The 23,738-nt window shown below is 50.3% G+C and overlaps 1 protein-coding gene across 4 annotated transcripts in view; it reads right to left on the bottom strand.

The window, feature by feature from the left end:
- LOC309533030 (putative cation-transporting ATPase 13A4) overlaps positions 1–23,738 on the bottom strand; it is a 77,145-nt gene that overhangs the window by 17,058 nt on the left and 36,349 nt on the right. For all 4 annotated transcript variants that reach the window (XM_082223937.1, XM_082223939.1, XM_082223940.1 and 1 more), the window contains 4 exons: positions 22,737–22,909; positions 8,643–8,768; positions 8,161–8,240; positions 6,218–6,260 (listed from right to left, as the gene is read on the bottom strand). In XM_082223937.1, the coding sequence (XP_082080063.1) occupies positions 6,218–6,260; positions 8,161–8,240; positions 8,643–8,768; positions 22,737–22,909 (422 nt within the window). The remainder of the gene's footprint in view (positions 1–6,217; positions 6,261–8,160; positions 8,241–8,642; positions 8,769–22,736; positions 22,910–23,738) is intronic.

The raw sequence follows: 23,738 nt of genomic DNA, 5'->3' as shown, positions 1-23,738 counted from the left end.
AAGTGGTAAGGCTCCCAGAGACTGGGAGAGAGTCAACAGCCAAAGCAGGGACCAGCAGGGGGAGCGCGGGGTCTCTGGAGGAGGATCTCAGTAATGCTGAGAGAGACGCAGCAGCCCAGGCAGGAAGCAGCAGGGGAGAGAAAGGGGTGAGAGACACTTCGAGCGAAAATAGCGGGGAGGTGTCAGAAGCAACTGCAGGGAGACCCATACTTCGCCGGAAGCTGCCGCGTCGTGAGTCCAGGAGACGCGTTTCCGTTAAGGAACTTCTTTGCTGGAAGCGCTTCCGCAGACAGCCACTGTCAGACTCTACTAGTGACTAGAGCAGACATGTCTGAGGAGCTCTGTCACACACAGAGGTTTGTGGGGTCGCACAAACTCTGAAGGGGCACAATTTTAAGCACAAGCAGCTAACCATCCCCTGACAGCAGTCTGACAGTCTCTGTACGCTGCCTGTGCAGGAGAAAGCATCATGAGCAACCCAGTCGGAACCGGAGACGCAGGGGTTGGAGCTGGTCCAAGCTTGGAAGAAAGGTATCAAGCTCTGGAGGTCCAACTTGCGCTGCAGACGGCGAGGCTCGAGGAGAGAAGGGCTCAGGATGCTGACAAAAAGGGGAGAACCACTCAGTTCCCCAGAAAGGTACCAGGATTGGTGCAGAAGTTTGGGGGGGACCCCAAGGATTACCATGCCTTTAGGACTGAGATGCAATATGCTCTGAATGTGCAGTTTGATGAGTTCCCTGATGAGGAATCGCGAGTTGCGTTCGTAATTGGGCATCTTGAGAAGGGGGCGCGGGACTGGGTTCGACCCCTGATGGCAACGCACAACGATATCCTAAAGGACACTATGAAATTCTTTCGTGCAATGGATATCATGTTTTCCAGCGATATTGAGGAAGGGGTGGTACGCAGACAGCTAATGGCTTGCAAGCAGGGAAGCAGATCTGTCCGTGAGTACTGGACTGAATTTACCATGCTGATTCACAGATTGGGGTGGGATTTATCGGCGGCACCCATTCAGATGCTATTTGAAGAAGGTCTTTCTTCAGCTGTGAAAGACGAGCTGGCCAGGAGCCCCAGGGCGGGGTCTATGGATCAGCTGACCAAATCTGCGCTGACCATTGGAGCGCGCCAGGAGGCAAGAGCCTTGGAGAGGCGGGAAGGGAGAGGGGAACGTTGGAAGGAGTTACGCATTCCAGACATTCCTGAGCCAGCTTTCCCGCCGGCAGAGCCGATGGAAATCGGAACAGCCCGCGCGCGCGCAGTTTCAAAGCCCAGTGAGGGGGCGAAGAAGGAGGGAAAGGGAGCCCGGAATTGCTATCTCTGCCAACAGCCAGGCCACTTTGCCAGAGTCTGCCCCCAGAGGAAGGAATGGCAAGGGATGGTGGGAGCTGTTGAGGGGGAAGAGCAGGGAGAAACGGAGCAGGTAAAAGCCAACGCCTGGTTGCCAGCAGGGCACTGCAGCCAGGCCAAAGAGCAGTGAAAGTGCCCCTTCCCCAAGTGCCAGTGCCAGAAGCTCCTCGACCTGCTCTAGTGATTGAAGTGTCGCTAGAGCTGCAAAATGGACACCCCCTAAAAATAAAGGCGCTGTTGGACTCAGGCAGCTCCTGCAATTTCATGAGCAAGGAGTTTGCTGCTGAGCACCAGATACAGACTATCCCTTTAAGCAACCCCCTGCAGGTGACCACGATTGATGGCAGGGAACTGTTGGGAGGAGGCGTCAGCTTGCAGACCGTCCCAATGATAATGAGGGTGGCAAGGCACACAGAACTGATAGCGTTTAATGTGGCCACCTTGGGAGGCGCTCCCATTATTTTGGGAATGAGCTGGCTAGCCCTACATGATCCGCTGGTGGGCTGGCATCAAAGGGTGGTTTCCTTCGGTTCCGCACACTGCTTAGAACACTGCAGGGCGGAAAAGGGGTCAGCAGGGGCCCAAGCCACCCTAGCAGGGACGGAAGTGATGGAGAAGGGGAAGGTGCCACCACAGTATGCTGATCTCAGCGACGTGTTCAGCGAGAAGGAAGCAGACCAACTACCCCCGCATAGGCCCTTTGATTGCCAGATCAATTTACTCCCTGGAGCACAGCTTCCTGTAGGCAAGTTGTATGCCATGTCAGACAGGGAGATGCAGGAGTTGCGAGCGTTCATTGACAAGAACCTGAAGAGAGGCTTCATCAGAGAGTCCAAGGCAGCGGGGGGTAGCCCAGTGTTTTTTGTGGATAAAAAGCACACGGACAAGCCGAGACTTGTATGTGATTTTAGGCGGTTAAATGCAGTGACAGAGCCGGCGGCTTTTCCTATGCCCAGGATTGATGATATTTTGACCAGGGTGCGAAAAGGAAAGATTTTTACAAAGCTGGACCTAAGGGGGGCGTACAACCTGATACGTATAAGGAAAGGGGATGAATGGAAGACCACCATGTTCACCCCTTTGGGGGCATTTGAATACCTCGTTATGCCTTTTGGATTACAAACAGGCTCCGCGTGTTTTCAAGCCTTTATGAACCATGTACTGGGGCCTTTGCTCTACAAGAATTGCGTGGCCTTCTTAGATGACGTGTTGGTGTATTCGGAGAATGAGGAGCAACATGTGAGAGACGTCAGAGAAGTGTTGAGCAGGCTGCAAGCCAACAGACTGTGGGTGAAACTGGAAAAGTGTCAGTTTCATACCAAGGAGGTGGAATTCCTGGGGTACCGCTTGTCAGACAAGGGGTTGGCCATGGACCCCGGCAAGGTTCAAGCGGTGCTGGAATGGAAAACACCCAAGACCAAGAAGGATGTGCAGAGGTTCCTAGGGTTTGGAAACTTTTATCGTAAGTTCATCCGAAACTTCGCCCACCTGACGGCGCCCATCACGGACTGTCTCAGCAGCAAAAAGAAGTTTGTTTGGACGGGGGAGGCGGAGCGAGCGTTTGAGGAACTGAAAAGGGCCTTCGCCTCTGACGAACAACTTCTACATGTGGATTTACAAAAAAAGCTGAGGGTCGAAACAGACGCTTCTGACAGAGCCATGGGGCGGTGCTTCTTCTGCAGCCGGGGAAGGAGGGGTCAGAGTGGCGACCGTGTGCCTTCTTTTCGCGAAAGCTGAACAAATCTGAGAGAAACTACACGGTGCACGACCGGGAACTTCTTGCTATTTATGAGGCCTTCCGGAGATGGAGGCACCTACTAATTGGTGCACAACAGAAGGTGCAAGTGTGCACGGACCATAAGAATCTAGAGTATTGGAGAACTGCGCGAGTGCTCAACCAAAGGCAGTTGAGATGGGCCCAGGAGTTCTCCAAATTTAACTTTGAGATTTGTTACGTACCAGGCCCGGAGAACGTTAGGGCGGACGCTCTCTCACGCAAACCTGAATATTTGGAGGGAGAGGGTGCACCCGAAGAGACCCATGTTATTCCCGAGGACCGCTGGGTGTGTGGGGCGGCTTTGGTGGGGCAAAGGGAACTGGTAGAGGGAACGGTGCAGGATGAATACGCCCAGGACAAACTCAGGGGTCTCAGGAGGGAGGGAGACAAACCCGGGGGTTTTGAGGAGAGAAACGGGGCGTTGTATTACAAGGGAGCGTTATACATACCTGAAGGGGAATTGAGGGAAAAGGTACTCAAGCAACTGCACGATAGCCCCACAGCAGGGCATTTTGGGCAACACAAAACCATGTGGCTGGTTACCAGGGAATTCTGGTGGCCCAAGGTCAGGGAAGATGTGCGTGAATATGTGAGAGGGTGTGACCGATGTCAACGAGCCAAGGGGGAGAGGCGGGCACCGGCAGGTTTATTAGAACCACTACCCACGCCGGAAAGACCATGGGAGGCAGTGGCAATAGATTTCATGACTGATCTGCCCAGGTCCAAAGGGAAGACAGCCATTATGGTTGTGGTAGACCTGTTAACCAAGATGGCCCACTTTATAGCCTGCTCACATGCGGTCACAGCAGAAGAAACCGCTAGATTGTTTGTGGAAAATGTGTTTAGGTTGCATGGTGCCCCCTTGAGGGTGGTTTCGGACCGAGGGAAACAATTTACTTCCAGGTTCTGGAGGAAGCTCATGAGCTTATTGCATGTAGAGGTGAATTTTTCCACTGCCCGTCATCCAGAAACCAATGGGCAGGCGGAAAGAGCTAATGGTGTCCTCCAGCAATATTTGAGGTGTTATGTGAATGACAGAGAGAATGATTGGGTGGAGAAGCTGGCGTTGGCAGAATTTGCCTATAACAATGCAGAGAACGTGTCCACGGGGATGAGCCCTTTTTTGGCCAATCACGGGTGTCATCCCCGAGCCTTCCCAGGGGGGGAGGGGGAGAACTGGAGCGTTCCTGCCGCAGAACAGTTCGTTGAAGAAATGGAAGCGATCCATCGCCAGCTCCAACTTAATTTAAACAGGGCGAAGGAGGAATATAAGAGGCAGGCAGACAAAACCAGAAGGGAAGGGGAAAGCATTAGGGTGGGGGACCAGGTGTGGCTGTCCACCCAAGGGTTACCATTTAAAGGAGGTTGTAAGAAGTTAAGACCCAAAAGACTGGGCCCATTTGAAGTCACGCAACAGGTCAACCCAGTGGCTTTCAGACTCCGGTTACCGAACCACCTGAAGTTGCACCCAGTGTTCCACAGATCATTGCTGTCACCGTATATAGGGGACAGAGAGGGGAGGGTCAATAGGGGACCAGCTATGGAGGAAAAAGAACACAGCTACCATGTAGCGGAGATTCTCGATTCTAGGTGGAGGGGAGAGCAAGTAGAGTATTTGGTAATGTGGGAAGGGGAGCCGGAGTCGGAAAACACCTGGGTCAGGGCAGAGGATGTAGATGACGAGGTTTTGATTGAAACTTTTCATCAGAGATTCCCTAGAAAACCCCAGCCAGTGGCGAGGTTCCGGAGGGAATACTTCGCCACCACCGACGACGAAGAAGAGTTGGAGGGGTTCGCTGATTCCGAGGTGGAGGAGGATTCAGCGAGTCGGAACGAAGACCGATGGAGGGAATTGTTCGAGACGTCTGAAGATGAAGAGGATTCTTTTAGGGGTTTCAGCTCCTCACCGCCCAGAGGAGAAAGTAGGGGCGGGGGAGAGGGGGGCCCTGGAGGGGAGGTGGATGTCAGGGAACTGACATCGGAGGAAAGGGAAGTGGTAAGGCTCCCAGAGACTGGGAGAGAGTCAACAGCCAAAGCAGGGACCAGCAGGGGGAGCGCGGGGTCTCTGGAGGAGGATCTCAGTAATGCTGAGAGAGACGCAGCAGCCCAGGCAGGAAGCAGCAGGGGAGAGAAAGGGGTGAGAGACACTTCGAGCGAAAATAGCGGGGAGGTGTCAGAAGCAACTGCAGGGAGACCCATACTTCGCCGGAAGCTGCCGCGTCGTGAGTCCAGGAGACGCGTTTCCGTTAAGGAACTTCTTTGCTGGAAGCGCTTCCGCAGACAGCCACTGTCAGACTCTACTAGTGACTAGAGCAGACATGTCTGAGGAGCTCTGTCACACACAGAGGTTTGTGGGGTCGCACAAACTCTGAAGGGGCACAATTTTAAGCACAAGCAGCTAACCATCCCCTGACAATATATATATATGCTTTCGGCTTCTTGTCCTTATATCTAGGGCAAGGAAAAGAAAGGGCTCCTGCTGGCAAACAGCAGCTCTTAAGGGGGAAATCAGCAGCCGGAAAAGGCAGGCAGCAGCAGGCACAGCAACTAAAAGGAAAGGGGAAGATTAAAGCAAAAGAACAAGCAGGCGCACGTGCTCCAGAGCAGGCAACGCAGAGATAAACATATAAAGACTTTTGAAAAGTTAAAATAGCAGCAGACTGCGACAGATTGAAGCTTGCATTGATTTTCCAATCACCTGAACAGGCTTATCTAAGCAAGAGGGCTTTAAGTGGGCACCAAAAAGTGAATTGCAAAAGCGCCTGGTGGATATCCATTGGCAGGGAGTTCCAAAGCGCAGGCTGCCCTAAAAAAGGAGGGCACAGCAGCAGGTCCATGGGCATCGCTGGGCAAAACAGGGCTCTGCAGCCCAGGAGGGAGAAAGGAAATGGGAGCTCCGGCTGCAGGTTCTGCTAAGTAGCAGCCTATGGACACAGAGGAGCCGCCGCTCTCAGCCTTGCTCAGGACCAATTGCAGGTGGCATTTGCCCGTGAATCTGGTCCGTCCTGCACCTGGCCTGGAAGAGGCTGCCCCTCCCTGGAGATGATGGACCCCTTTGGAAGGTTTCGAAATATAGTTCAGTATACTGACCCCGCAGTCGTTGGCACCGTCTCCACACATGCCCACGAAGTAGCTGGGAAAGGAAAGGGGGGAAAGTCACGCAAACACACGCAGAAAGGGCTCACCCAGACTCCCTTTTGCATCGTCTTTCTCGGCAGAGCATTTGTGCTTTAAAGCTCCGCATCTGAGCAGAGTGTTCAGGGTTGTTTAACCTGTTCAGGCGATGGTCAATTCTGTGTCCAGGGCAGCTGTCTACCAGCTCCATCTGGTGTGCTGGATGAGACCCTGCCTGCCTGCAGACTGTCTCGCTAGAGTGGCGCATGCTCTAGTTATTTCCCGCTTGGACTACTGCAATGCGCTCTACGTGGGGCTACCTTTGAAGGTGACTCGGAAACTGCAATTAATCCAGAATGCGGCAGCTAGACTGGTGACTGGGGGCGGCCGCCGGGACCACATAACACCAGTCCTAAGAGATCTGCATTGGCTCCCAGTTTCCAAGCAGAATTCAAAGTGTCGGTGCTGATCTTTAAAGCCCCAAATGGCCTCGGCCCAGTATTCCTGAAGGAGCATCTCCACCCCCATTGTTCTGCCTGGACACTGAGTTCCAGCATGATCTGTATGAGCACAAACTGTCAAATTCACTTCAATAGCAGAGTCTATGTACACAAAGTTTCTCCTGACATTGAAATAACAAGCCAGATCCAGCTTAGTTGGATCTCTGCATGTTCATTAGAACCATGCACAGCATTGGACTGAGCCATTTCCCCCCCCCCTTTGCTGACCAACATTCCCCCCCCCTTTGCTGCCTGGACACTGAGATCCAGCTCCGAGGGCCTTCTGGCGGTTCCCTTGCTGCAAGAAGCCAAGTTACAGGGAACCAGGCAGAGGGCCTTCTTGGTGGTGGCGCCCGCCCTGTGGAACACCATCCCAGCAGATGTCAAGGCAATAAACAACTATTTTACTTTTAAAAGACACCTGAAGGCCATCCTGTTTAGGGAAGTTTTTAATGTCTGACACTGTATTGTTTTTGATATTTGGTTGGAAGTCTCCCAGAGTGGCCCAGTCAGATGGGCGGGGTATAAATAACAAACCATTATTATTATTATTATTATTATTATTATTATTTATTTATTTATTTATTTGCCCTGGCACTTTCCCCGGGAAACCCGCCGTCAGAGCAAACAGCAACAGGTTTTCGGCAGATCAACATTTCCTCTGCTTCAGGGGTAAAATGTGGGTTTATGCTGAGGGCAAAAACCAAACAAAACCAAACCCAGAGCTTTGAAGTCTGTTGCTGGAAAGCGCAGTGCAAAAGGAAGTCTGGGTGAGCCCAAAATCACGCAGGTCAGGCAAGGCGTTGGCAAATTGCAGCACAACTTCTGCCTTCTGAGCAAGAGCGGGAAACCCTAGCAGGAATTTTGGCACAGAAGCCCTTTAACAGTCCTCTGCTGCTAATGTTCCTGCGCACTTGTACAAAAATCAGGAAAGCCAACCAGATGGTATAGAGATAGATTTAATTCTACCAATGTTTAATTGTCTTTTAATGATCCTTCCCCCCCCCCCATGTTTTTAGCTGCTTTTATTATCTGTAAGCCGCCTGGAGTAAATATATAATGTATAATATTATATAATATATAGTGATCTAGAGCAGGCTCACTGCATTCCCTCTGCTGCAGCCAGGTGGCAATAATAGCTCAAGACACATTTCAAGATTTCTAGAGATGGCAGATCGTGGCTTAAATTCTGGAGGTTTTGAAGGACATCTTAAGGTGGTTCTCCAACTCCCCCTTTTATTCTCCCAACAACCCTGTGAGATCGGCCAGGCCAAGAGTGGGCGACCAGGCCCCCTCCCACCCGGTGGGCTTCAGGGCTGAATGGGGATTTGGACCCTGGCGTTTCCCAGCGCTCTAACCATTGCACCACACTGCCTCCCCCCCCCCCACTGTGTGTTTCCTGAGCTTGGGCTCCCTCACTCCATCTTCTGGAGCTCCTGCACCAGGCTGGCCTTCTGAGGCGGAGACATCCGAGCGAACACCGTCCCGTCCAGGAGAAGCTGCGGGGAGAAAGAGGGCGCAGAGTCCATGGCCAGCCTCAGGGGCAGGCTGGGGAAGGAGTCGGGCGCAGCGGCTTGGGCCAGCGCCCAGGCGGGCGGGCAGAAGGGCAGAGGCAGCCTGGGGGGGCTCCCAGGCCTGGCTGGATCCGACCAGCCTCCTTGGAAGCACAGCATGCTGCCTTATTCCAGGTCAGACCATTGGGCCATATTGCCCGCTCAACTGGCAGCAGCAGCAGCAGCTGCTCTCCCAGCCCTACCTGGAGATGCTGCCGGAGAGGGCAGAAGCAGGGGCCTTCTGCATCCCAAACAGATGCTCTGTTGCCCTCCCCCCAAACAAGGGGCTCTGTCTGAATGTGCTGTCCGCCCCCCCCCAGAGAGACGCCCCCCGGGGTCCCAACTCACCTTTGGGAGCAAGTGCCTGAAGTGCTGACTGAGGACCTCGTAGGTTCTCCCATCCAGGCAGAAGTGGTACCTGCCCCTTCCAGGATCAGGCCCTCTTCCTCCTCCTCCCACTTCCAGGTCTCTCTCCTGCAAAAGAGGAGGAAGGGAAGAGGCACCTGCGTCTTCTGGCCTCAGACCAGGATCCCACCCGGCAGAGGCAGGTCACCCAGAATACATGGAAGTAGCATATATGACGGGGGGGGGGAATAGAGATTGATTGACTCAAAAGTTTAAAAAGGAATGGGAGATGCATAAACAGTATCTAAAAGAACAGGGTCCCCGTATAGAAACTTGAGAATGCTTCCGGTTCCGGTCGCGGACGGAGAGGGAGCGCGGAGAGCCACGTGAAAAGCTCTTCGTGTAGCTCGGCGATTAGGGGGTGTCGCAAGGGCACTGCGCCCCCCAGAAAAAGCGGAAGCCCAGGGGGGGTACCCCTGGGGGAAGGGTCCCGGCAGCGTGGGAGCGGCGCGCCACCTCTGTGCGTTTTCCTGCACGGCGAGCACAGGGGGAGGGGCCGTGAGCGCAACCAGGGAGAACTCCGTCTCCGAGTTACGATGCCCCCAGCTCTCACCGAGAAAGCGACGAACCTCTAAAAGCTTAAAACGGAATCCCCATCGTGGAGGCTCTTAAAACAATGACAAAAAGACAAAGAAGTTCAGATGGGTGAGTCCGGGTTGCAACAGTTCTTTTTTGTACGGTCTCCACCCGAATGAGGGCTAAAATGGCGCAGACTTTGAAATCGTCGGCAGGTGGGAAGGAAGCTAACTCATAACAGCCGAACTGTATGCGCACAAAACGAGGAGAGATATTTCTGGACAAACGAAGTGAACCTTTTATATATAGATGGGATTAAAAACTATTATTATACACAGAACGGGTTAGAACGATTGAGAACTGTTTGTTTGAGTTGCCTGAGTTGGATACTCCCCCCATTTTGACTCTGGGGAGGACACTAATCTGGCTGCCCGTCTGGTTTATTTTTGAGACAATTATTTGGCTTTTTACTTGAGACAACTACCCACTTTTTTTGTGTGGGCCTCCAGCAGTACTTTATTAAATATACGCAGCAATAACGCTGCTGAAGAAACATTCTGGGGAGACTATTTTGTATTGAATACCCCCCTCTCTCCCTGCTTCCCCCATATCACCTGATTTATGTTTTTTCTTTACTGTTTTTTTTTTTATAGACAGTGTTTCACCCTCCGCCCCGCCTCTCTTACCCAGCCTGTAATTTTTATATTGCCAAGTACCCCGCCTCCCCTCCCCCCCTTTATTAGTAAGAACTCACTGACCGTCGGAATAGCCCAATAATCATATTATCTATTCTACGATATTTGGACATTTGGTCGCTGTTATTTGTTACTTTGCTATATGCTTTGCTATCTTGTTATTGGACACTTTATTAAGCTACCTTCATTAAGCTACCAACTACAGAGAGAGAAAAGGATAGGATTGCGAATCACGATAGAGACTCCCCTGTTGGACTGAGAGACATTGGAGAGACTGGAAAGCTCAAGCGTAGCTGGAGAGAGATTTTCAACGTAGCTGGAATCACCAATTAGGACAATCACCTCAAACTGTGGACCTGAATTGCTTCCTTTATTTAGATAAGATTTTGGAACAGTACACCTACTGCGACCTCCCCTTAGGGTTACTTCAATCAAGAGTACCTGTGGTTTAATTACAAAGGTGGATATATTTGACATCTTAGACAGGCAAGAAGGGGAGGAGGACTGAGGGAGAGTGGCACCCCAAGACTACGTTTTTGGCGTAGCCAGTGAGATTGCCCAGAAAGGCTGAACGGGCCCACAGAGCGGAAATAAGCAGATTGTGCGCCCCCAAGGGGAGAGAACTAGCCCTAAAAGATTACAGCAGACAGCTAAAATTAAAATGCAGGGGAAGAATGGAAAAAGGGGAGGGGGCACCCCAGGTGAAAGGAAAATATCCAGACAGGAAGAAATCAAAGATTTAGACTTTTTGTGGCTAAAAATTAAGGAGGAACTTAAGCAAAATGAAAACCACATAGAAAACAAACTAGAGGAACTACAGGAGAGGATAGATAGGAGAATAGAGGGAGCAATAGGGGAGCTCTCAAACAAGGTTCAAGAGCTAGCGGTCAAAACCAAGACATTCGAGGAAACTAACAAAAAAATTCAAAAAGAGGTGAGAGAACAAAAAAGGGAGACAGAAAAAGTGAAAGAGGAGATGCGAGAACTGAACAAAACACAGGAACAGATATGGGATAGCATTGCAATGACAGAAATGCGACAAAGACAAATGCACCTAAAATTCAGAGGTATAGAAGAGGAGATGAATGAGAATGTTAGAGAGAAAATAACAAAGGAACTAGCGAAGTGGCTAGAGGTGAAGGAGGAGGAGGTTGCATACACGATAGATAACGCATTCAGAATTAAAATAAGAACGTACCAGAACAGGACTAAGAAACCCCTTGGGGACTGCTTAGTAGTGTTCAATTCAATAGGAATGAGGAATTTGATACTTAAAACGAGTTATCGCAAAAAATTAATAATAGGTGGCAGACCAATAATTGTACTTAAAGAGATCCCAGTTAGACTGTTATGTAAAAGGGAGGGATATAGATACATAACAGGTGTCCTCAGAAGGAATAATATTTCATTCAGATGGGAATTCCCCGAAGGAATTGCTTTTTTTTTTAAGGACAAAAGATTTAAATTGACTAATCCTTTAGAGATAGAAAAGTTTCTGAGGAGATACGAAAGGGAGCTGGGCAAAAAGGAGGACAGAGCAATAGATAGAAAGGAAGTAGGAGACGGGAAAGCCGAAGAGGAGGAAAGGACAAGGTTGAGAAGGGGGGAGGGAGAGGTAGATGAGGGGAGGGAAGAGGAGGAAGGTGAGGTGGAAGAGGAGAATACAGAAGAAGAGGAGGAAGTTAGGAATTGAAAGATCGTAATAGACTCGATATTTAATTTTAGCAATGTCTTTAACTTTTCTAACATGGAATGTTAACGGTTTAAATGAAAAATTAAAAAGAAATAAAATAGAGAAAGTCTTGAAAAATAAAAAATGCGATGTGGTTTGCTGCCAGGAGACACACATAGCTAAAAAACACAAGCACATATTGGTTAACAAAAAATTAGGAGTGGAATTTATAAACTCGGAGGTGAATAAAAAGAGAGGCTTGGTAATTTACGTGAAAGAGAAATTGGAACCCAAATTAATCTGTAAAGACGAAGAAGGGAGGATTCTGGGAGTCCAAATTACTTACCAAGGGGAAAGAATCAATGTAGTATCAGTCTATGCTCCTAACACAAATCAAACTGAATTCTTTAGAAAATTGGAAGAAGTACTACTAGAATTGGAAAATCATAAGTTAATTTTACTTGGTGATATGAATGGAGTCCCGGAACCTGAGATAGATAGAAGTGAAAAAAAGAGGAAAAGGAACCAGGGGAAACTCCCCAAAACCTTTGATGACCTCCAAGAAAATCTAGATCTAATTGACATCTGGAGGCTCAAAAACCCTACAGAAAAACAGTTTACACATTTCTCAGGAGTCCATCAAAGCTGGGGTAGAATAGAGCAGATCTGGGTTTCTAGAGAGCTCTCTACAAGATCGGTGAAATGCGAAATAGACCCCAGAACACTCTCGGACCACAATCCTATATTTCTGGAAATAAAATGTAAGTTATTAGGACCTTATAGATGGAGAATGAACGATTATTTATTGGAACAGGATGACGTCATCGATAAGGCTAAGAACACCGTGAAAGAATATTTTGATCAAAATCTGAACAAAGGAACAAAAATTGATGTGGTCTGGGATGCAAGTAAAGCAGTACTTAGAGGCTTCTTGATCCAACAGAATAAATATAGAAAGAACTTGAGAGAGGCCAAAAAGGACGAAATAGTTAAACAACTAAAAGAAGTAGAGAGAAAATTAACAAAAAACCCTGGAGATGAGAAGGCTAAACAACTTGGCAAATTATTACAAACCCAATACTCAACACTGATAAATCAAGAAATAGAATGGGGAATAAAAATGATGAAACAGAAATATTTCGAATCGGCAAATAAAACAGGTAAATTACTAGCGTGGCAATTGAGGAAAAGGAAAAAACAGAGAGTGATCAATAAAATTAAATTGGAAACTCAAACAATAGATGACCCTAATGAGATAAAGGAAAAGTTCCTCCAGTATTATGAAACCCTGTATAAAAAGAAGGAAGATGAAGATCTAAATGAGATAGGAAGGTATTTGGAAAGTACTAGAGGCGAACAACTATTAGAAGAAGAAAAGGCACTTTTAAACGAACCAATAACGGTGGAAGAGGTCAGGATTACAATTAAGAAAATGAAACCGGGGAAGGCTCCAGGCCCGGATGGCCTGTCTCAAAAATATTATAAAATTCTAGAGGAACATCTGGCCCCGGTCCTGTGTAATGTAATGAACAATATTCTACAGGGGGGGGGGGAATACCTGATTCATGGAGAGAGGCATATATTACGGTAATTCCGAAAACAGACTCGGATACGCTCGATATAAAGAACTATAGACCAATATCACTGCTTAATGTTGACTATAAGATCTTTGCAGGAATAATGGCGAGCAGATTAAAAAAATACTTGAATAGAGTGATCCACAGAGATCAAGCCGGATTTCTGCCCGGCAGGCAGATTAAAGATAATGTAAGGCATATAATTAATATAATTGAATACTTGGATATCAGAATCGATATCCCCGCAGCCTTAGTCTTTATAGATGCCGAGAAGGCCTTCGATAATGTATCCTGGCACTTCATCATAAAGTGTATGGAGAAGGTAGGAATAAGAGGGCCATTCCTAAGAGGTATAAAATCGATTTACTCAGACCAGAGAGCGAAACTAATTATTAATAGTAACCTGACTAACTCATTTAAGATTACCAAAGGTACAAGACAGGGGTGCCCTTTATCACCCCTGCTATTTATCTTGGTTTTGGAAGTTATACTAAACAAGATAAGAGAAACATCGGAAATAAGAGGGATTAGAATAGGCACAAAAGAGTACAAAGTTAAGGCTTATGCCGACGACTTAGTAGTTTCATTAGAAGACCCCGCAAAAGGGATTAACACAGTGATTGAGTTAATGGAAGCGTTTGGTAGACTATCTGGTTTTAGATTGAACAGAACTAAAACGAAGATGTTGGTAAAAAACGTAGATGAACAAGTAAAAAATAAAATCGAGTTGGAATCCGGGATAATGGTATCAAAAAAGGTTAAATACCTGGGTATCTGGATCACCCCAAAAAATATAAATCTGGTGGAAGATAACTACAATAGAACTTGGAGAGAGTGTAAAAGAGACTTGGAAAGCTGGAGCAGATTAAAACTCTCTTGGGAGGGGAGAATGGCTGCCATTAAAATGAGTATCCTTCCAAAAATGATATTCCTATTCCAAAATATCCCAGTAGTCAGGGGCACAACAATGTTCAAAGACTGGCAGAGGACCCTTTCCAGATTTATCTGGCAGGGTAAAAGGGCCAGAATTAAGTATAAGTTGCTCTCCGACAGGAGGGACAGAGGAGGGTTTGCGGTCCCTAACCTGCAACTATATTACGAGGCTTCGTGCCTTTGCTGGACCAAGGAATGGATAGTTTTGGACAATACCGACCTATTGGATTTGGAGGGTTTTGATGTTAGACATGGGTGGCATGCGTACCTGTGGCAGGAGAAGGGGAAAACACACAAAGGATTTTCTAACCATATTATAAGAGGAGCGCTGCTGGAGGCGTGGAATAGGTGTAAAAGACTAGTAGAAAAAGATACCCCATGGTGGCTGTCACCCGTTGATATTTTAGTAACTAAGAAACTAAATATGGAAGGTAAAAGGTGGACATATGCTGACCTCCTAAGAAGATCGGATAAAGGATGGGAAATTAGACCCTACGAAGAATTAAAAGACAAATTAACGGGATGGATACAATACCACCAAATCAATGCTGTTTGGAGGGAACATAAAAAAGCCGGAATGAGCAAGAACAAATCTAAATTCCAACTAGAAATAATAGAAGGAAAGTCTAAACTCCTATCTAAAATGTACGACCAGCTATTAGAGTGGGATACAATGGATGAGGAAATCAAAGACGTTATGATTAAATGGGCCATAGATTTAGGACACCCCATAGAATATGAAAGATGGACAAAACTCTGGACTAAAGACATGAAATTTTCAGCTTGCGTCAGAATCCGAGAAAATATGGGGAAGATGATGTACAGGTGGTACATCACCCCAGTAAAATTAGCCAAAATGTATAAAACCGGGGAAAAGACGTGCTGGAAGTGTAGGAAGAAAGAGGGAGACTTCTTTCATATGTGGTGGTCCTGTGAAGAAGTAAAAAGGTTTTGGGGGCTGGTTTACGATGAGTTAAAAAAGGTCCTAAAATACACATTCCCTAAAAAGGCCGAGGCATTCCTTTTAGGAATGGTGGGAGAAGAAATTAAAAAAGACGACCAAACCCTCTTCCAATATGCAACAGTATCCGCAAGGATACTGTTAGCTCAGAGTTGGAAAACACCTAACATTCCAACGATTAGTGATTGGCAGAATAAATTAATTGAATACATGGACATAGCAATGATGACTCAGAAGATCAGGCAACAAAGAAACAATAAATTTATTAATGATTGGAATAAATTTCTCTCATACATGGAATCGATTTTAGGAAATGTTAAAGTCTCAGTCGGTATGATATAAAAACCGCGAGGTAGCAATAACGATTGGATGAAGACACTGCTGAATATACTGTTGAGTTATGGCTCTCAACGTGGTGGTGGGAAGTCAAATAATGTAATGGATTTGTATAAGGTTTGTGTATTTAAGCAGCAAGGAACTTAAATTTGGTTTGTATATTCTTATTTTCGCTTTTTGTTTTTGTTTTTTATGGAAGATGTATATATGTTTTTTAACTGTTGGAATATAATAAAGGTTTTTTAAAGTAAAAAAAAAGAAAAAAAAAGAGAATGCTTCGAAAAACTCTCGAATTGAAATAAGGTAAAAAGGATACAAACAAGATTTAGGGAAAATCAGAGGCAAGGAATCGAGGGGAAAAAGGACCCACATCAAGAAAGTCAGAAGTTGATGATGGAAATATTTTTGTGCATTTGTGAAGCAGTGTTACATATTCTTGTTTGTTTGTTTGTAAATGATGTATTCTATATTTTTTCCCTTTTGTATAATTTTGTCATGTCTTTGTTTTCTTTTTTCCCTTTGCTCTTTTTTCTGAATTTTCTTTGTGTGTATGTGTCAGGGGTTCAGGAGCAGAGGCACAGGAAAGGGAGGAAACAGAGAGCGAGGGGGAGGAATCCGAAGGAAATATGAGCGATGACAGCGGCCCGAGATCTCTGAGTCTTTCCAGTGAATCGGAAGATTCACAGAAGGGGGCGCCAGTGGTCAGAGCAAGGGGGGCGCCTAGGGGGACACCCCAGGAAGAAGGGACCAGAGGGGACTCAGAGAGCAGCAGTTGGAAATCGGGGCCAGCTTCCCCACCAGAGCGCAGTAGGGAGGAGGGGTCCCAGGTATCGGGATCAGACGGCTCGCCGCAAGCGGGAGGGCATGAGTCAGGATTGGCCACACCTCCATCGGGGAGCGAGGAAACGGTCAAGAGGAAAGTTGAAGGTTGGGCGCGCGCGCCAAGTTCAAATCCACAGGAAGGCGGCACAGTAAGCAGCCCAGAAATGGAGCCAGGTCCTAAAGCCCGCCGCAAGGAGGGAGAAGAGTCCGGGGGGTCAGCGTCAGAAGAGTCCAGGAAGGAAGAGACCACGGAGGGCAGAGGGACCCAGAGGAGGAAGGAAAGACGTAAGAGGTGGAGTAAGGCTAGAGTATTAAGTTGGTGTACAGGAGGCGGAGACTCAGACGGAGCTTCGCCGGTCTAGCTTCTAAGACGTGGAGCTGCGCGCTGCGGCTTGAAAATGGAAATTGTAACTCAATAAAGACTTTTGTACAGTGTTGCCGGCTAGCGTGGTCCTCTGTGAGCTGGGACCTGGAAGCAGCTCAGACAGTAAGCTCCGTCTCCTCTTTTTGCACCAAAAGTCTCGCAGCGTGAGTGGGCGCAGCGAGGGGTGAAGATTGGTGCTTCGCGAGCTCACGAAAGTCGGACGAGATGACTACGGAACAGCAGATAGCAGCCCTGCAAAATGCAGTGACACAACTAAACGCCGAGATACTCGCATCCAGGAAGAGGGAGGAGGAAGCAGCTGCCGCCTACAAGGATCTCCAAGTCAGGTTGGAAGTGCTTACAAAGCAGGGGCAACCGGGACCCAAATCGGAGGGAATTGGGCTGGGGAGAAGAGGAGGCAGTCTTGTATCTCATTTCGATGGGAATTTACAGCAGTACCCCAACTTCCGAGCAGATGTGCAGTTTGCGCTGCAACTGCTGGACAAAGACTTTAGAGATGAGCAAGAGAAGGTGGGGTTTATCCTATCCCATTTGCATGGAGACGCTAAAGCGTGGCTGCGCAATCTGTGGAGAGATAAGGATCCGGCGCTCCGAAGTGCGGATGCCTTCATTAAAGCGATGGATGCGTGTTTTTTATCAAATATAGACGTTGATATCGCCAGGAAAGAGATACATGGGCTGAAACAAGGGAGGGCCAGTGTGAGGCAGTATCACTCCCGCTTTTTTGCACTGGTCAGTGCCCTGGAATGGGACAAAGATTCAGCTCCAGTCAGAGACCTTTTCTGGGAAGGATTGAACAGTGCGGTAAAAGACGAAATTGCGAGGGGGAAGAGACCCCGGAGCACTCAGGAGATCGTGCAGAGGGCGCTGACGATTGGGGTACGGCTAGAAGAACGTCCATGGAGCAGGGACGAAGGGCGTGGAGGACGCGAGTCGGCAAGAGTGCCTTCCTTCTTTCCCAGGGATGCAGCGCGTGTGCAATCCACGCCTCCGCCAGGAGGAGGAGGGGAACCTATGGAGGTTGGAGGTGTCAGGGCTCAGTCAGCAACCAGAGCCCTAGCACCGGGAGCAGTCAAAGCGAAGCCTCCTAGAGGGAACAGGAAGTGCTACCTCTGTGACAGTCCTCAGCACATGGCGAAAGAGTGTCCCCAGAGGCTCCACAAGCACACTGCAGCCTCCGCGACGGTAACAGAAGCAACTCAGCAGAGAGAACCACAGCAGGGAAACGACGGAGTCTGCCTGGAAACAGAGGCACTGGGGCGCAGCCAGACAAGTCAGTGAAGCAGTCCCCAGAGATTTTGCAGCCCACAGACCCCCTCCCGCCCAAACCGGTAGTGCAGCTCACCGCATCGCTCCAGCTACCCGATGGATTCACGATGGAACTGCCAATTACCATTGACTCGGGCAGCAACGCGGACTTTATAGGGCAGGATTTCATCGAGCGGCACAATATAACGTTACTGCCAGCCACGCTGCCCCTGCAGGTTGTCACGGTGGATGGCAGGGAATTGCTAGGGGGGCAGGTGGTGAAGCAAACACCACCAATGGTGATGCAAATTGGAAATCACAGGGAAGTCATCAGCTTTAATGTCACCTAACTGTCGGACACGCCTGTAGTATTGGGCATGAGTTGGCTGGACAGGCACAGTCCAACGTTGGCTTGGTACCAGAGGCAGCTGACCTTCGGCTCCTCTTACTGTGCAGAACACTGCATCCTGCCCAGACAGGAGGGGGAAGAAGAGGAGACACGGCTGCAAGTAGGCACGCTGCAAGCAGTGCCCCACAAGTACGCAGAATTTTTGGAGGTTTTCTGCGAGAAGGAGGCGGACAGGCTGCCTCCCCACAGGCCCTATGACTGCAAAATTGACCTCCTGCCAGGGGCGACGCTGCTGACAGGGAAACTGTATTCCATGTCGGAAGATGAGCTACAGGAACTCAGGGAGTTCATAGATCATAATTTGGAGCGCGGGTTCATCCGCGAGTCCAAGGCAGTGGGGGGCAGTCCCGTATTCTTTGTGAAGAAAAAGGACACGCCCCAAAAAAGACTTGTGGTGGACTATCGCATTTTAAACTCGAAAACCAAGCCCACAGCTTTCCCCATGCCCAAGATCGACGACCTCCTCGCGACGGTGCGCAAGGGACGCCTGTTCACCAAGTTGGACCTGCGAGGGGCGTACAACCTTATTCGCATACGGGAAGGAGATGAGTGGAAGACGGCCATGTTCACGCCCCTGGGCACCTACGAATACAGAGTTATGCCGTTTGGATTACAAAATGGCTCCCACTGTTTTCAAGCTTTCATGCATCACGTGTTAGCGGGGCTTCTCTACAAGAAGTGTGTCTGCTTCCTGGACGACATCCTGATATTTTCAGAATCGCAGCAGGCTCACGACAGAGACGTCAAGGAAGTTCTGCAACGACTACAGGAGCATAGACTGTACGCCAAGCTGGAGAAGTGCCAGTTCGACATGACGGAGGTGGATTTCCTGGGATACAAATTGTCGGACAAGGGGCTCGCCATGGACAGCGCCAAGGTTCGCGCAGTGTTGGACTGGAAGAGCCCGCGCAACCGGAAGGAGGTCCAGCGGTTTGTCAGCTTTGCTAACTTCTATCGCAAGTTCATCAAGGGGTTCGCGATGCAGACGGCGGCCATTACCGACACGCTCAGCTCCAAGAAGAAGAAGTTCATCTGGACGGAGCAGGCGGAGCAGTCCTTTCAGACACTCAAGCGTCTCTTCTCGTCCGAAGAGCAGCTACTGCATGTAAATCCCAGCAAACCGATGAGGGTTGAAACAGACGCCTCAGACAGGGCCGTGGGAGCAGTCCTGTTGCAGCAAGACCCGCAGGGGGATTGGAGGCCGTGCGCCTTCTACTCCAGGAAGCTCAGCAAGTCGGAGCAGAACTACACCATCTGGGACAGGGAGTTGCTCGCCATTCATGCAGCATTCAAGGCGTGGAGGCACTTCCTGATCGGAGCCAAGCACACAGTGCAGGTCCGCACGGACCATAAGAATCTGGAGTACTGGCGCACGGCGAGGTTCCTGAACCAGAGGCACATACGTTGGGTGGAGTTCTTTGCGAACTTCGACTTCAGGATAGAGTACGTCCCTGGTGACAACAACGTCATGGCGGATGCACTGTCCAGGAAGCCGCAATACCTCGAGGAGGCGACGCCAGCGGCGGCCAAGCACATTTTCGCACCAGAAGCGTGGGCGTGCGCTTCGGCAACCGTGGACCTGGATGCTGTACGTCGCGCGCTGCAAGAAGACTCCTTCGCACGAGCGAAAATGGAGGAGGTGCGCAGAGGCACGGCGAAGTGCGACGAGTTCCAGGTGCGCGAAGGGTTGCTCATCCGCAAAGGGGCCCTCTACGTGCCGGGAGACGAACTCCGCGCTAAGGTGCTGCAGCAGTTGCACGACGCACTCACCGCCGGGCACTTTGGCACAGAGAAGACGATAGAATTAGTCGCCAGAGACTTCTGGTGGCCCAAGATGCGGGGGGAAGTCGCGGACTACGTTGCGAGGTGCGACACCTGCCAGAGGGCTAAGCCAGTGCATAAACCGCCGGCGGGACTGCTGGAACCGCTGCAAACTCCGCTCGAACCGTGGGAGAGGGTGGTCCTGGACTTTGTCACGGATCTGCCCAGCTCGAGGGGCAAGACAGCAGTGCTAGTGGTAGTGGACTTGTTAACCAAAATGGCACATTTCATTCCGTGTGCGAAGGTGGCCACAGCGGAACAGACCGCCAAACTGTTCATAGATCACGTGTTCAAGGTTCACGGTCTGCCGCGGTCTATACTGTCCGACCGGGGGTGACAGTTCATCTCGAACTTCTGGCAGAAGCTGATGGGCATCCTGAACGTCAAGATCAACCTAGCGTCGGCGAGACACCCGCAGACCAACGGACAAGCGGAGAGGGTCAACGCCATCATGCAGCAGTACCTGAGATGTTACGCAAATCAGCAGCCTGCAACGTGGGTGGACTACCTGCCACTCGCCGAGTTCGCCTACAACACGAAGCACGTGTCCACGGGGGTGACGCCATTCTTCGCCAACAATGGGAGGCATCCCAGAACCTTCCCGGGATTAGAGAGGGTAGGGGAGGGGGAGCCAAAGGCAGTGGACGCATTCGCGTCAGAGTTGCAGGAGGTACACAAACAGCTTCGAAGGCAGTTAGAGCTAGCTAAGCACGCATACAAAGTGCAGGCTGACAGACACAGGAGGGTTGGGGAAGAAATACAGGTGGGAGACTGGGTTTGGTTGGCAGCCCAGGCAGTGCCGGCCAGATCGTTAGCGAAAAAGAAGCTCGGGCATAAGCAGCTAGGGCCCTACCAAGTCGAGGCACAGGTCAATCCGGTGGCTTTCCGGCTGACACTTCCGGAGGGATCCAGGATGCATCCGGTATTCCATAGATCAGTGCTCACTCCCTACAAGGCACCTCACAGATTTCAGGAGCCAGGGATGGCACCGAGCCCACTCGGGGAGAGGGCCACGCAGGGGGGGTCGCCAGAGGGGGAGCCCGTCAACGAGGTCACAGAGATTTTAGACTCAAGATGGGGGGAAGAGGGAGTAGAATACCTTCTCGCCAGAGAGGGCACCCCAGCCAGTGCCAACAGCTGGGTGCCGGGCTACGCTTTGGAGGAACCTCTGCTCAAAGAAGAGTTTCATGCCCTCTTCCCACATAGGCCCATGCCAGCCGAGTTTTTCGACGACTGGCTTTTCACGCCCACGCTTTCAGCCAGCACGTTCCTGGGGTTCGACTCGGACGAGGAACCGACACTGGACACACGTTCCCCGGAGGGGTCACCCTCGGGATCTGCCTCAGAACCCTCGTATTGGTGGGATGATCAACCAGAGGAGCAGTGGCGCAGAAAGTGGCTGGAGGGTCCCAGGCGAGCACCGTACCCAGAAGAGACCGAGGGGGAGACGGACATGGACGTGTTCGGGGAGGACCTTGGGTTCGAGCACGGCGGCACAGAGATGGAAGCAGAGGAGATCGACGCCGGCGAGTGCAAGGAGGAAGAGCCGGACTTATCCAGTTGGATGCACGCCACGGGAAACGAACTGTATCCGGCACTCACCCCCATAACAATGGAGCACCCAGCACCCACACCTGAAGGAGGGGAGGGGGGAAGGGGGGCTTCGAGGGGGGTGGATGTCAGGGGTTCAGGAGCAGAGGCACAGGAAAGGGAGGAAACAGAGAGCGAGGGGGAGGAATCCGAAGGAAATATGAGCGATGACAGCGGCCCGAGATCTCCAAGTCTTTCCAGTGAATCGGAAGATTCACAGAAGGGGGCGCCAGTGGTCAGAGCAAGGGGGCGCCTAGGGGGACACCCCAGGAAGAAGGGACCAGAGGGGACTCAGAGAGCAGCAGTTGGAAATCGGGGCCAGCTTCCCCACCAGAGCGCAGTAGGGAGGAGGGGTCCCAGGTATCGGGATCAGACGGCTCGCCGCAAGCGGGAGGGCATGAGTCAGGATTGGCCACACCTCCATCGGGGAGCGAGGAAACGGTCAAGAGGAAAGTTGAAGGTTGGGCGCGCGCGCCAAGTTCAAATCCACAGGAAGACGGCACAGTAAGCAGCCCAGAAATGGAGCCAGGTCCTAAAGCCCGCCGCAAGGAGGGAGAAGAGTCCGGGGGGTCAGCGTCAGAAGAGTCCAGGAAGGAAGAGACCACGGGGGGCAGAGGGACCCAGAGGAGGAAGGAAAGACGTAAGAGGTGGAGTAAGGCTAGGGTATTAAGTTGGTGTACAGGAGGCGGGGACTCAGACGGAGCTTCGCCGGTCTAGCTTCTAAGACGTGGAGCTGCGCGCTGCGGCTTGAAAATGGAAATTGTAACTCAATAAAGACTTTTGTACAGTGTTGCCGGCTAGCGTGGTCCTCTGTGAGCTGGGACCTGGAAGCAGCTCTGACAGTATGTGTTGATTTTAAACCAATAAAGATTAATTAAAACAAAGACCAAAAAACATGCCCAGGCCAGACTCGGGGGCTCTGTGCTGGGTCAGAAGGTACTGAGGGCGGCTAGGGCACCCCTGGGTCATGCCCTCTTTTGCCTGGCATCCTTTGCTCTGCTCTGCCAGCCCCACCCAAGATCCAAAAGTGGCGAGAAGGAACCCCCTCCAGGGAGCCCCCCAGGACCCTCACCTTGGACTCGCTGCTGTCGCCCTGGTCTTCTTTGCTCTCCTCCAGGAGCTCCCAGGTGACGGAGGGCGAGGGAAGCCCAGGCTGGCCGCTCGACTCCACAAGGATCACTCGGCTGCCGGGAGGAATCAGGCCGGCATTTCGGGCGACGGTGATTGCCGTCTGAATATTGTCACCTGGAAAGTCAAGACAGGGGCGTCATCCCCTGCGCGTTGGGATCTTGACGTCCAGAGGGGGCACTCCGCACAAATTCTTCGGCTCTGCCAAGAGGAACGGGCTGCGCTCCTTCAGACTAAATGTTAGGAAGCACTTTCTGGCAGCAGGAAGAATTTTCTAATGTTTATTATGTTATTATATACCGTATTTTTTGCTCTCTAAGACGCACTTTTTCCCTCCTAAAAAGTAAGGGGAAATGTGTGTGCGTCTTATGGAGTGATTGCAGGCTGCGCAGCTATCCCAGAAGCCAGAACAGCAAGAGGGATCGCTGTGCAGAGTTCTTGCTGTTCTGGCTTCTGGGATTCAGAATATTTTTTTCCTTGTTTTCCTCCTCTAAAAACTAGGTGCATCTTATGGTCTGGTGCGTCTTCTAGAGTGAAAATACAGTATGTTGGAAGCTGCCCAGAGTAGCTGGGGCAACTCAGTCAGATGGGTGTGGTACAAATAATAAAATTTGTTATTATGACTATGATTATTATTAGAGCTGTTTGACAATGGAACGGTCACCCTCGGAAGGGGGGGAGGACTTTCCTCCGTGGAGGCTTTTAGACAGAGGCTGGGTGGCCATATGTCAGGGGGCTGGACAAGAGGACCCCTCCCAAATCTACCATTCTATGATGGCGGGCAGCTCAAGAGAGAAGACAATGACAAGGGATGGATTGCGTGGGATGTGAAGCACAAGGGCAGTCAAGTACAACATTCCTAGAGTGAACCTGTTTACACCTGGGGAGGAATATTTGTCCAGCCAGCAGGTAAACTTCCTGTTTCCTTCTGGGCTGGGAACAGACT

Source organism: Podarcis vaucheri, assembly GCF_965113315.1.
Source record: "Podarcis vaucheri genome assembly, chromosome: 5".
Taxonomy (NCBI): Eukaryota; Metazoa; Chordata; class Lepidosauria; order Squamata; family Lacertidae; genus Podarcis; species Podarcis vaucheri.
This window is presented reverse-complemented; position numbering and strand designations above follow the sequence as displayed.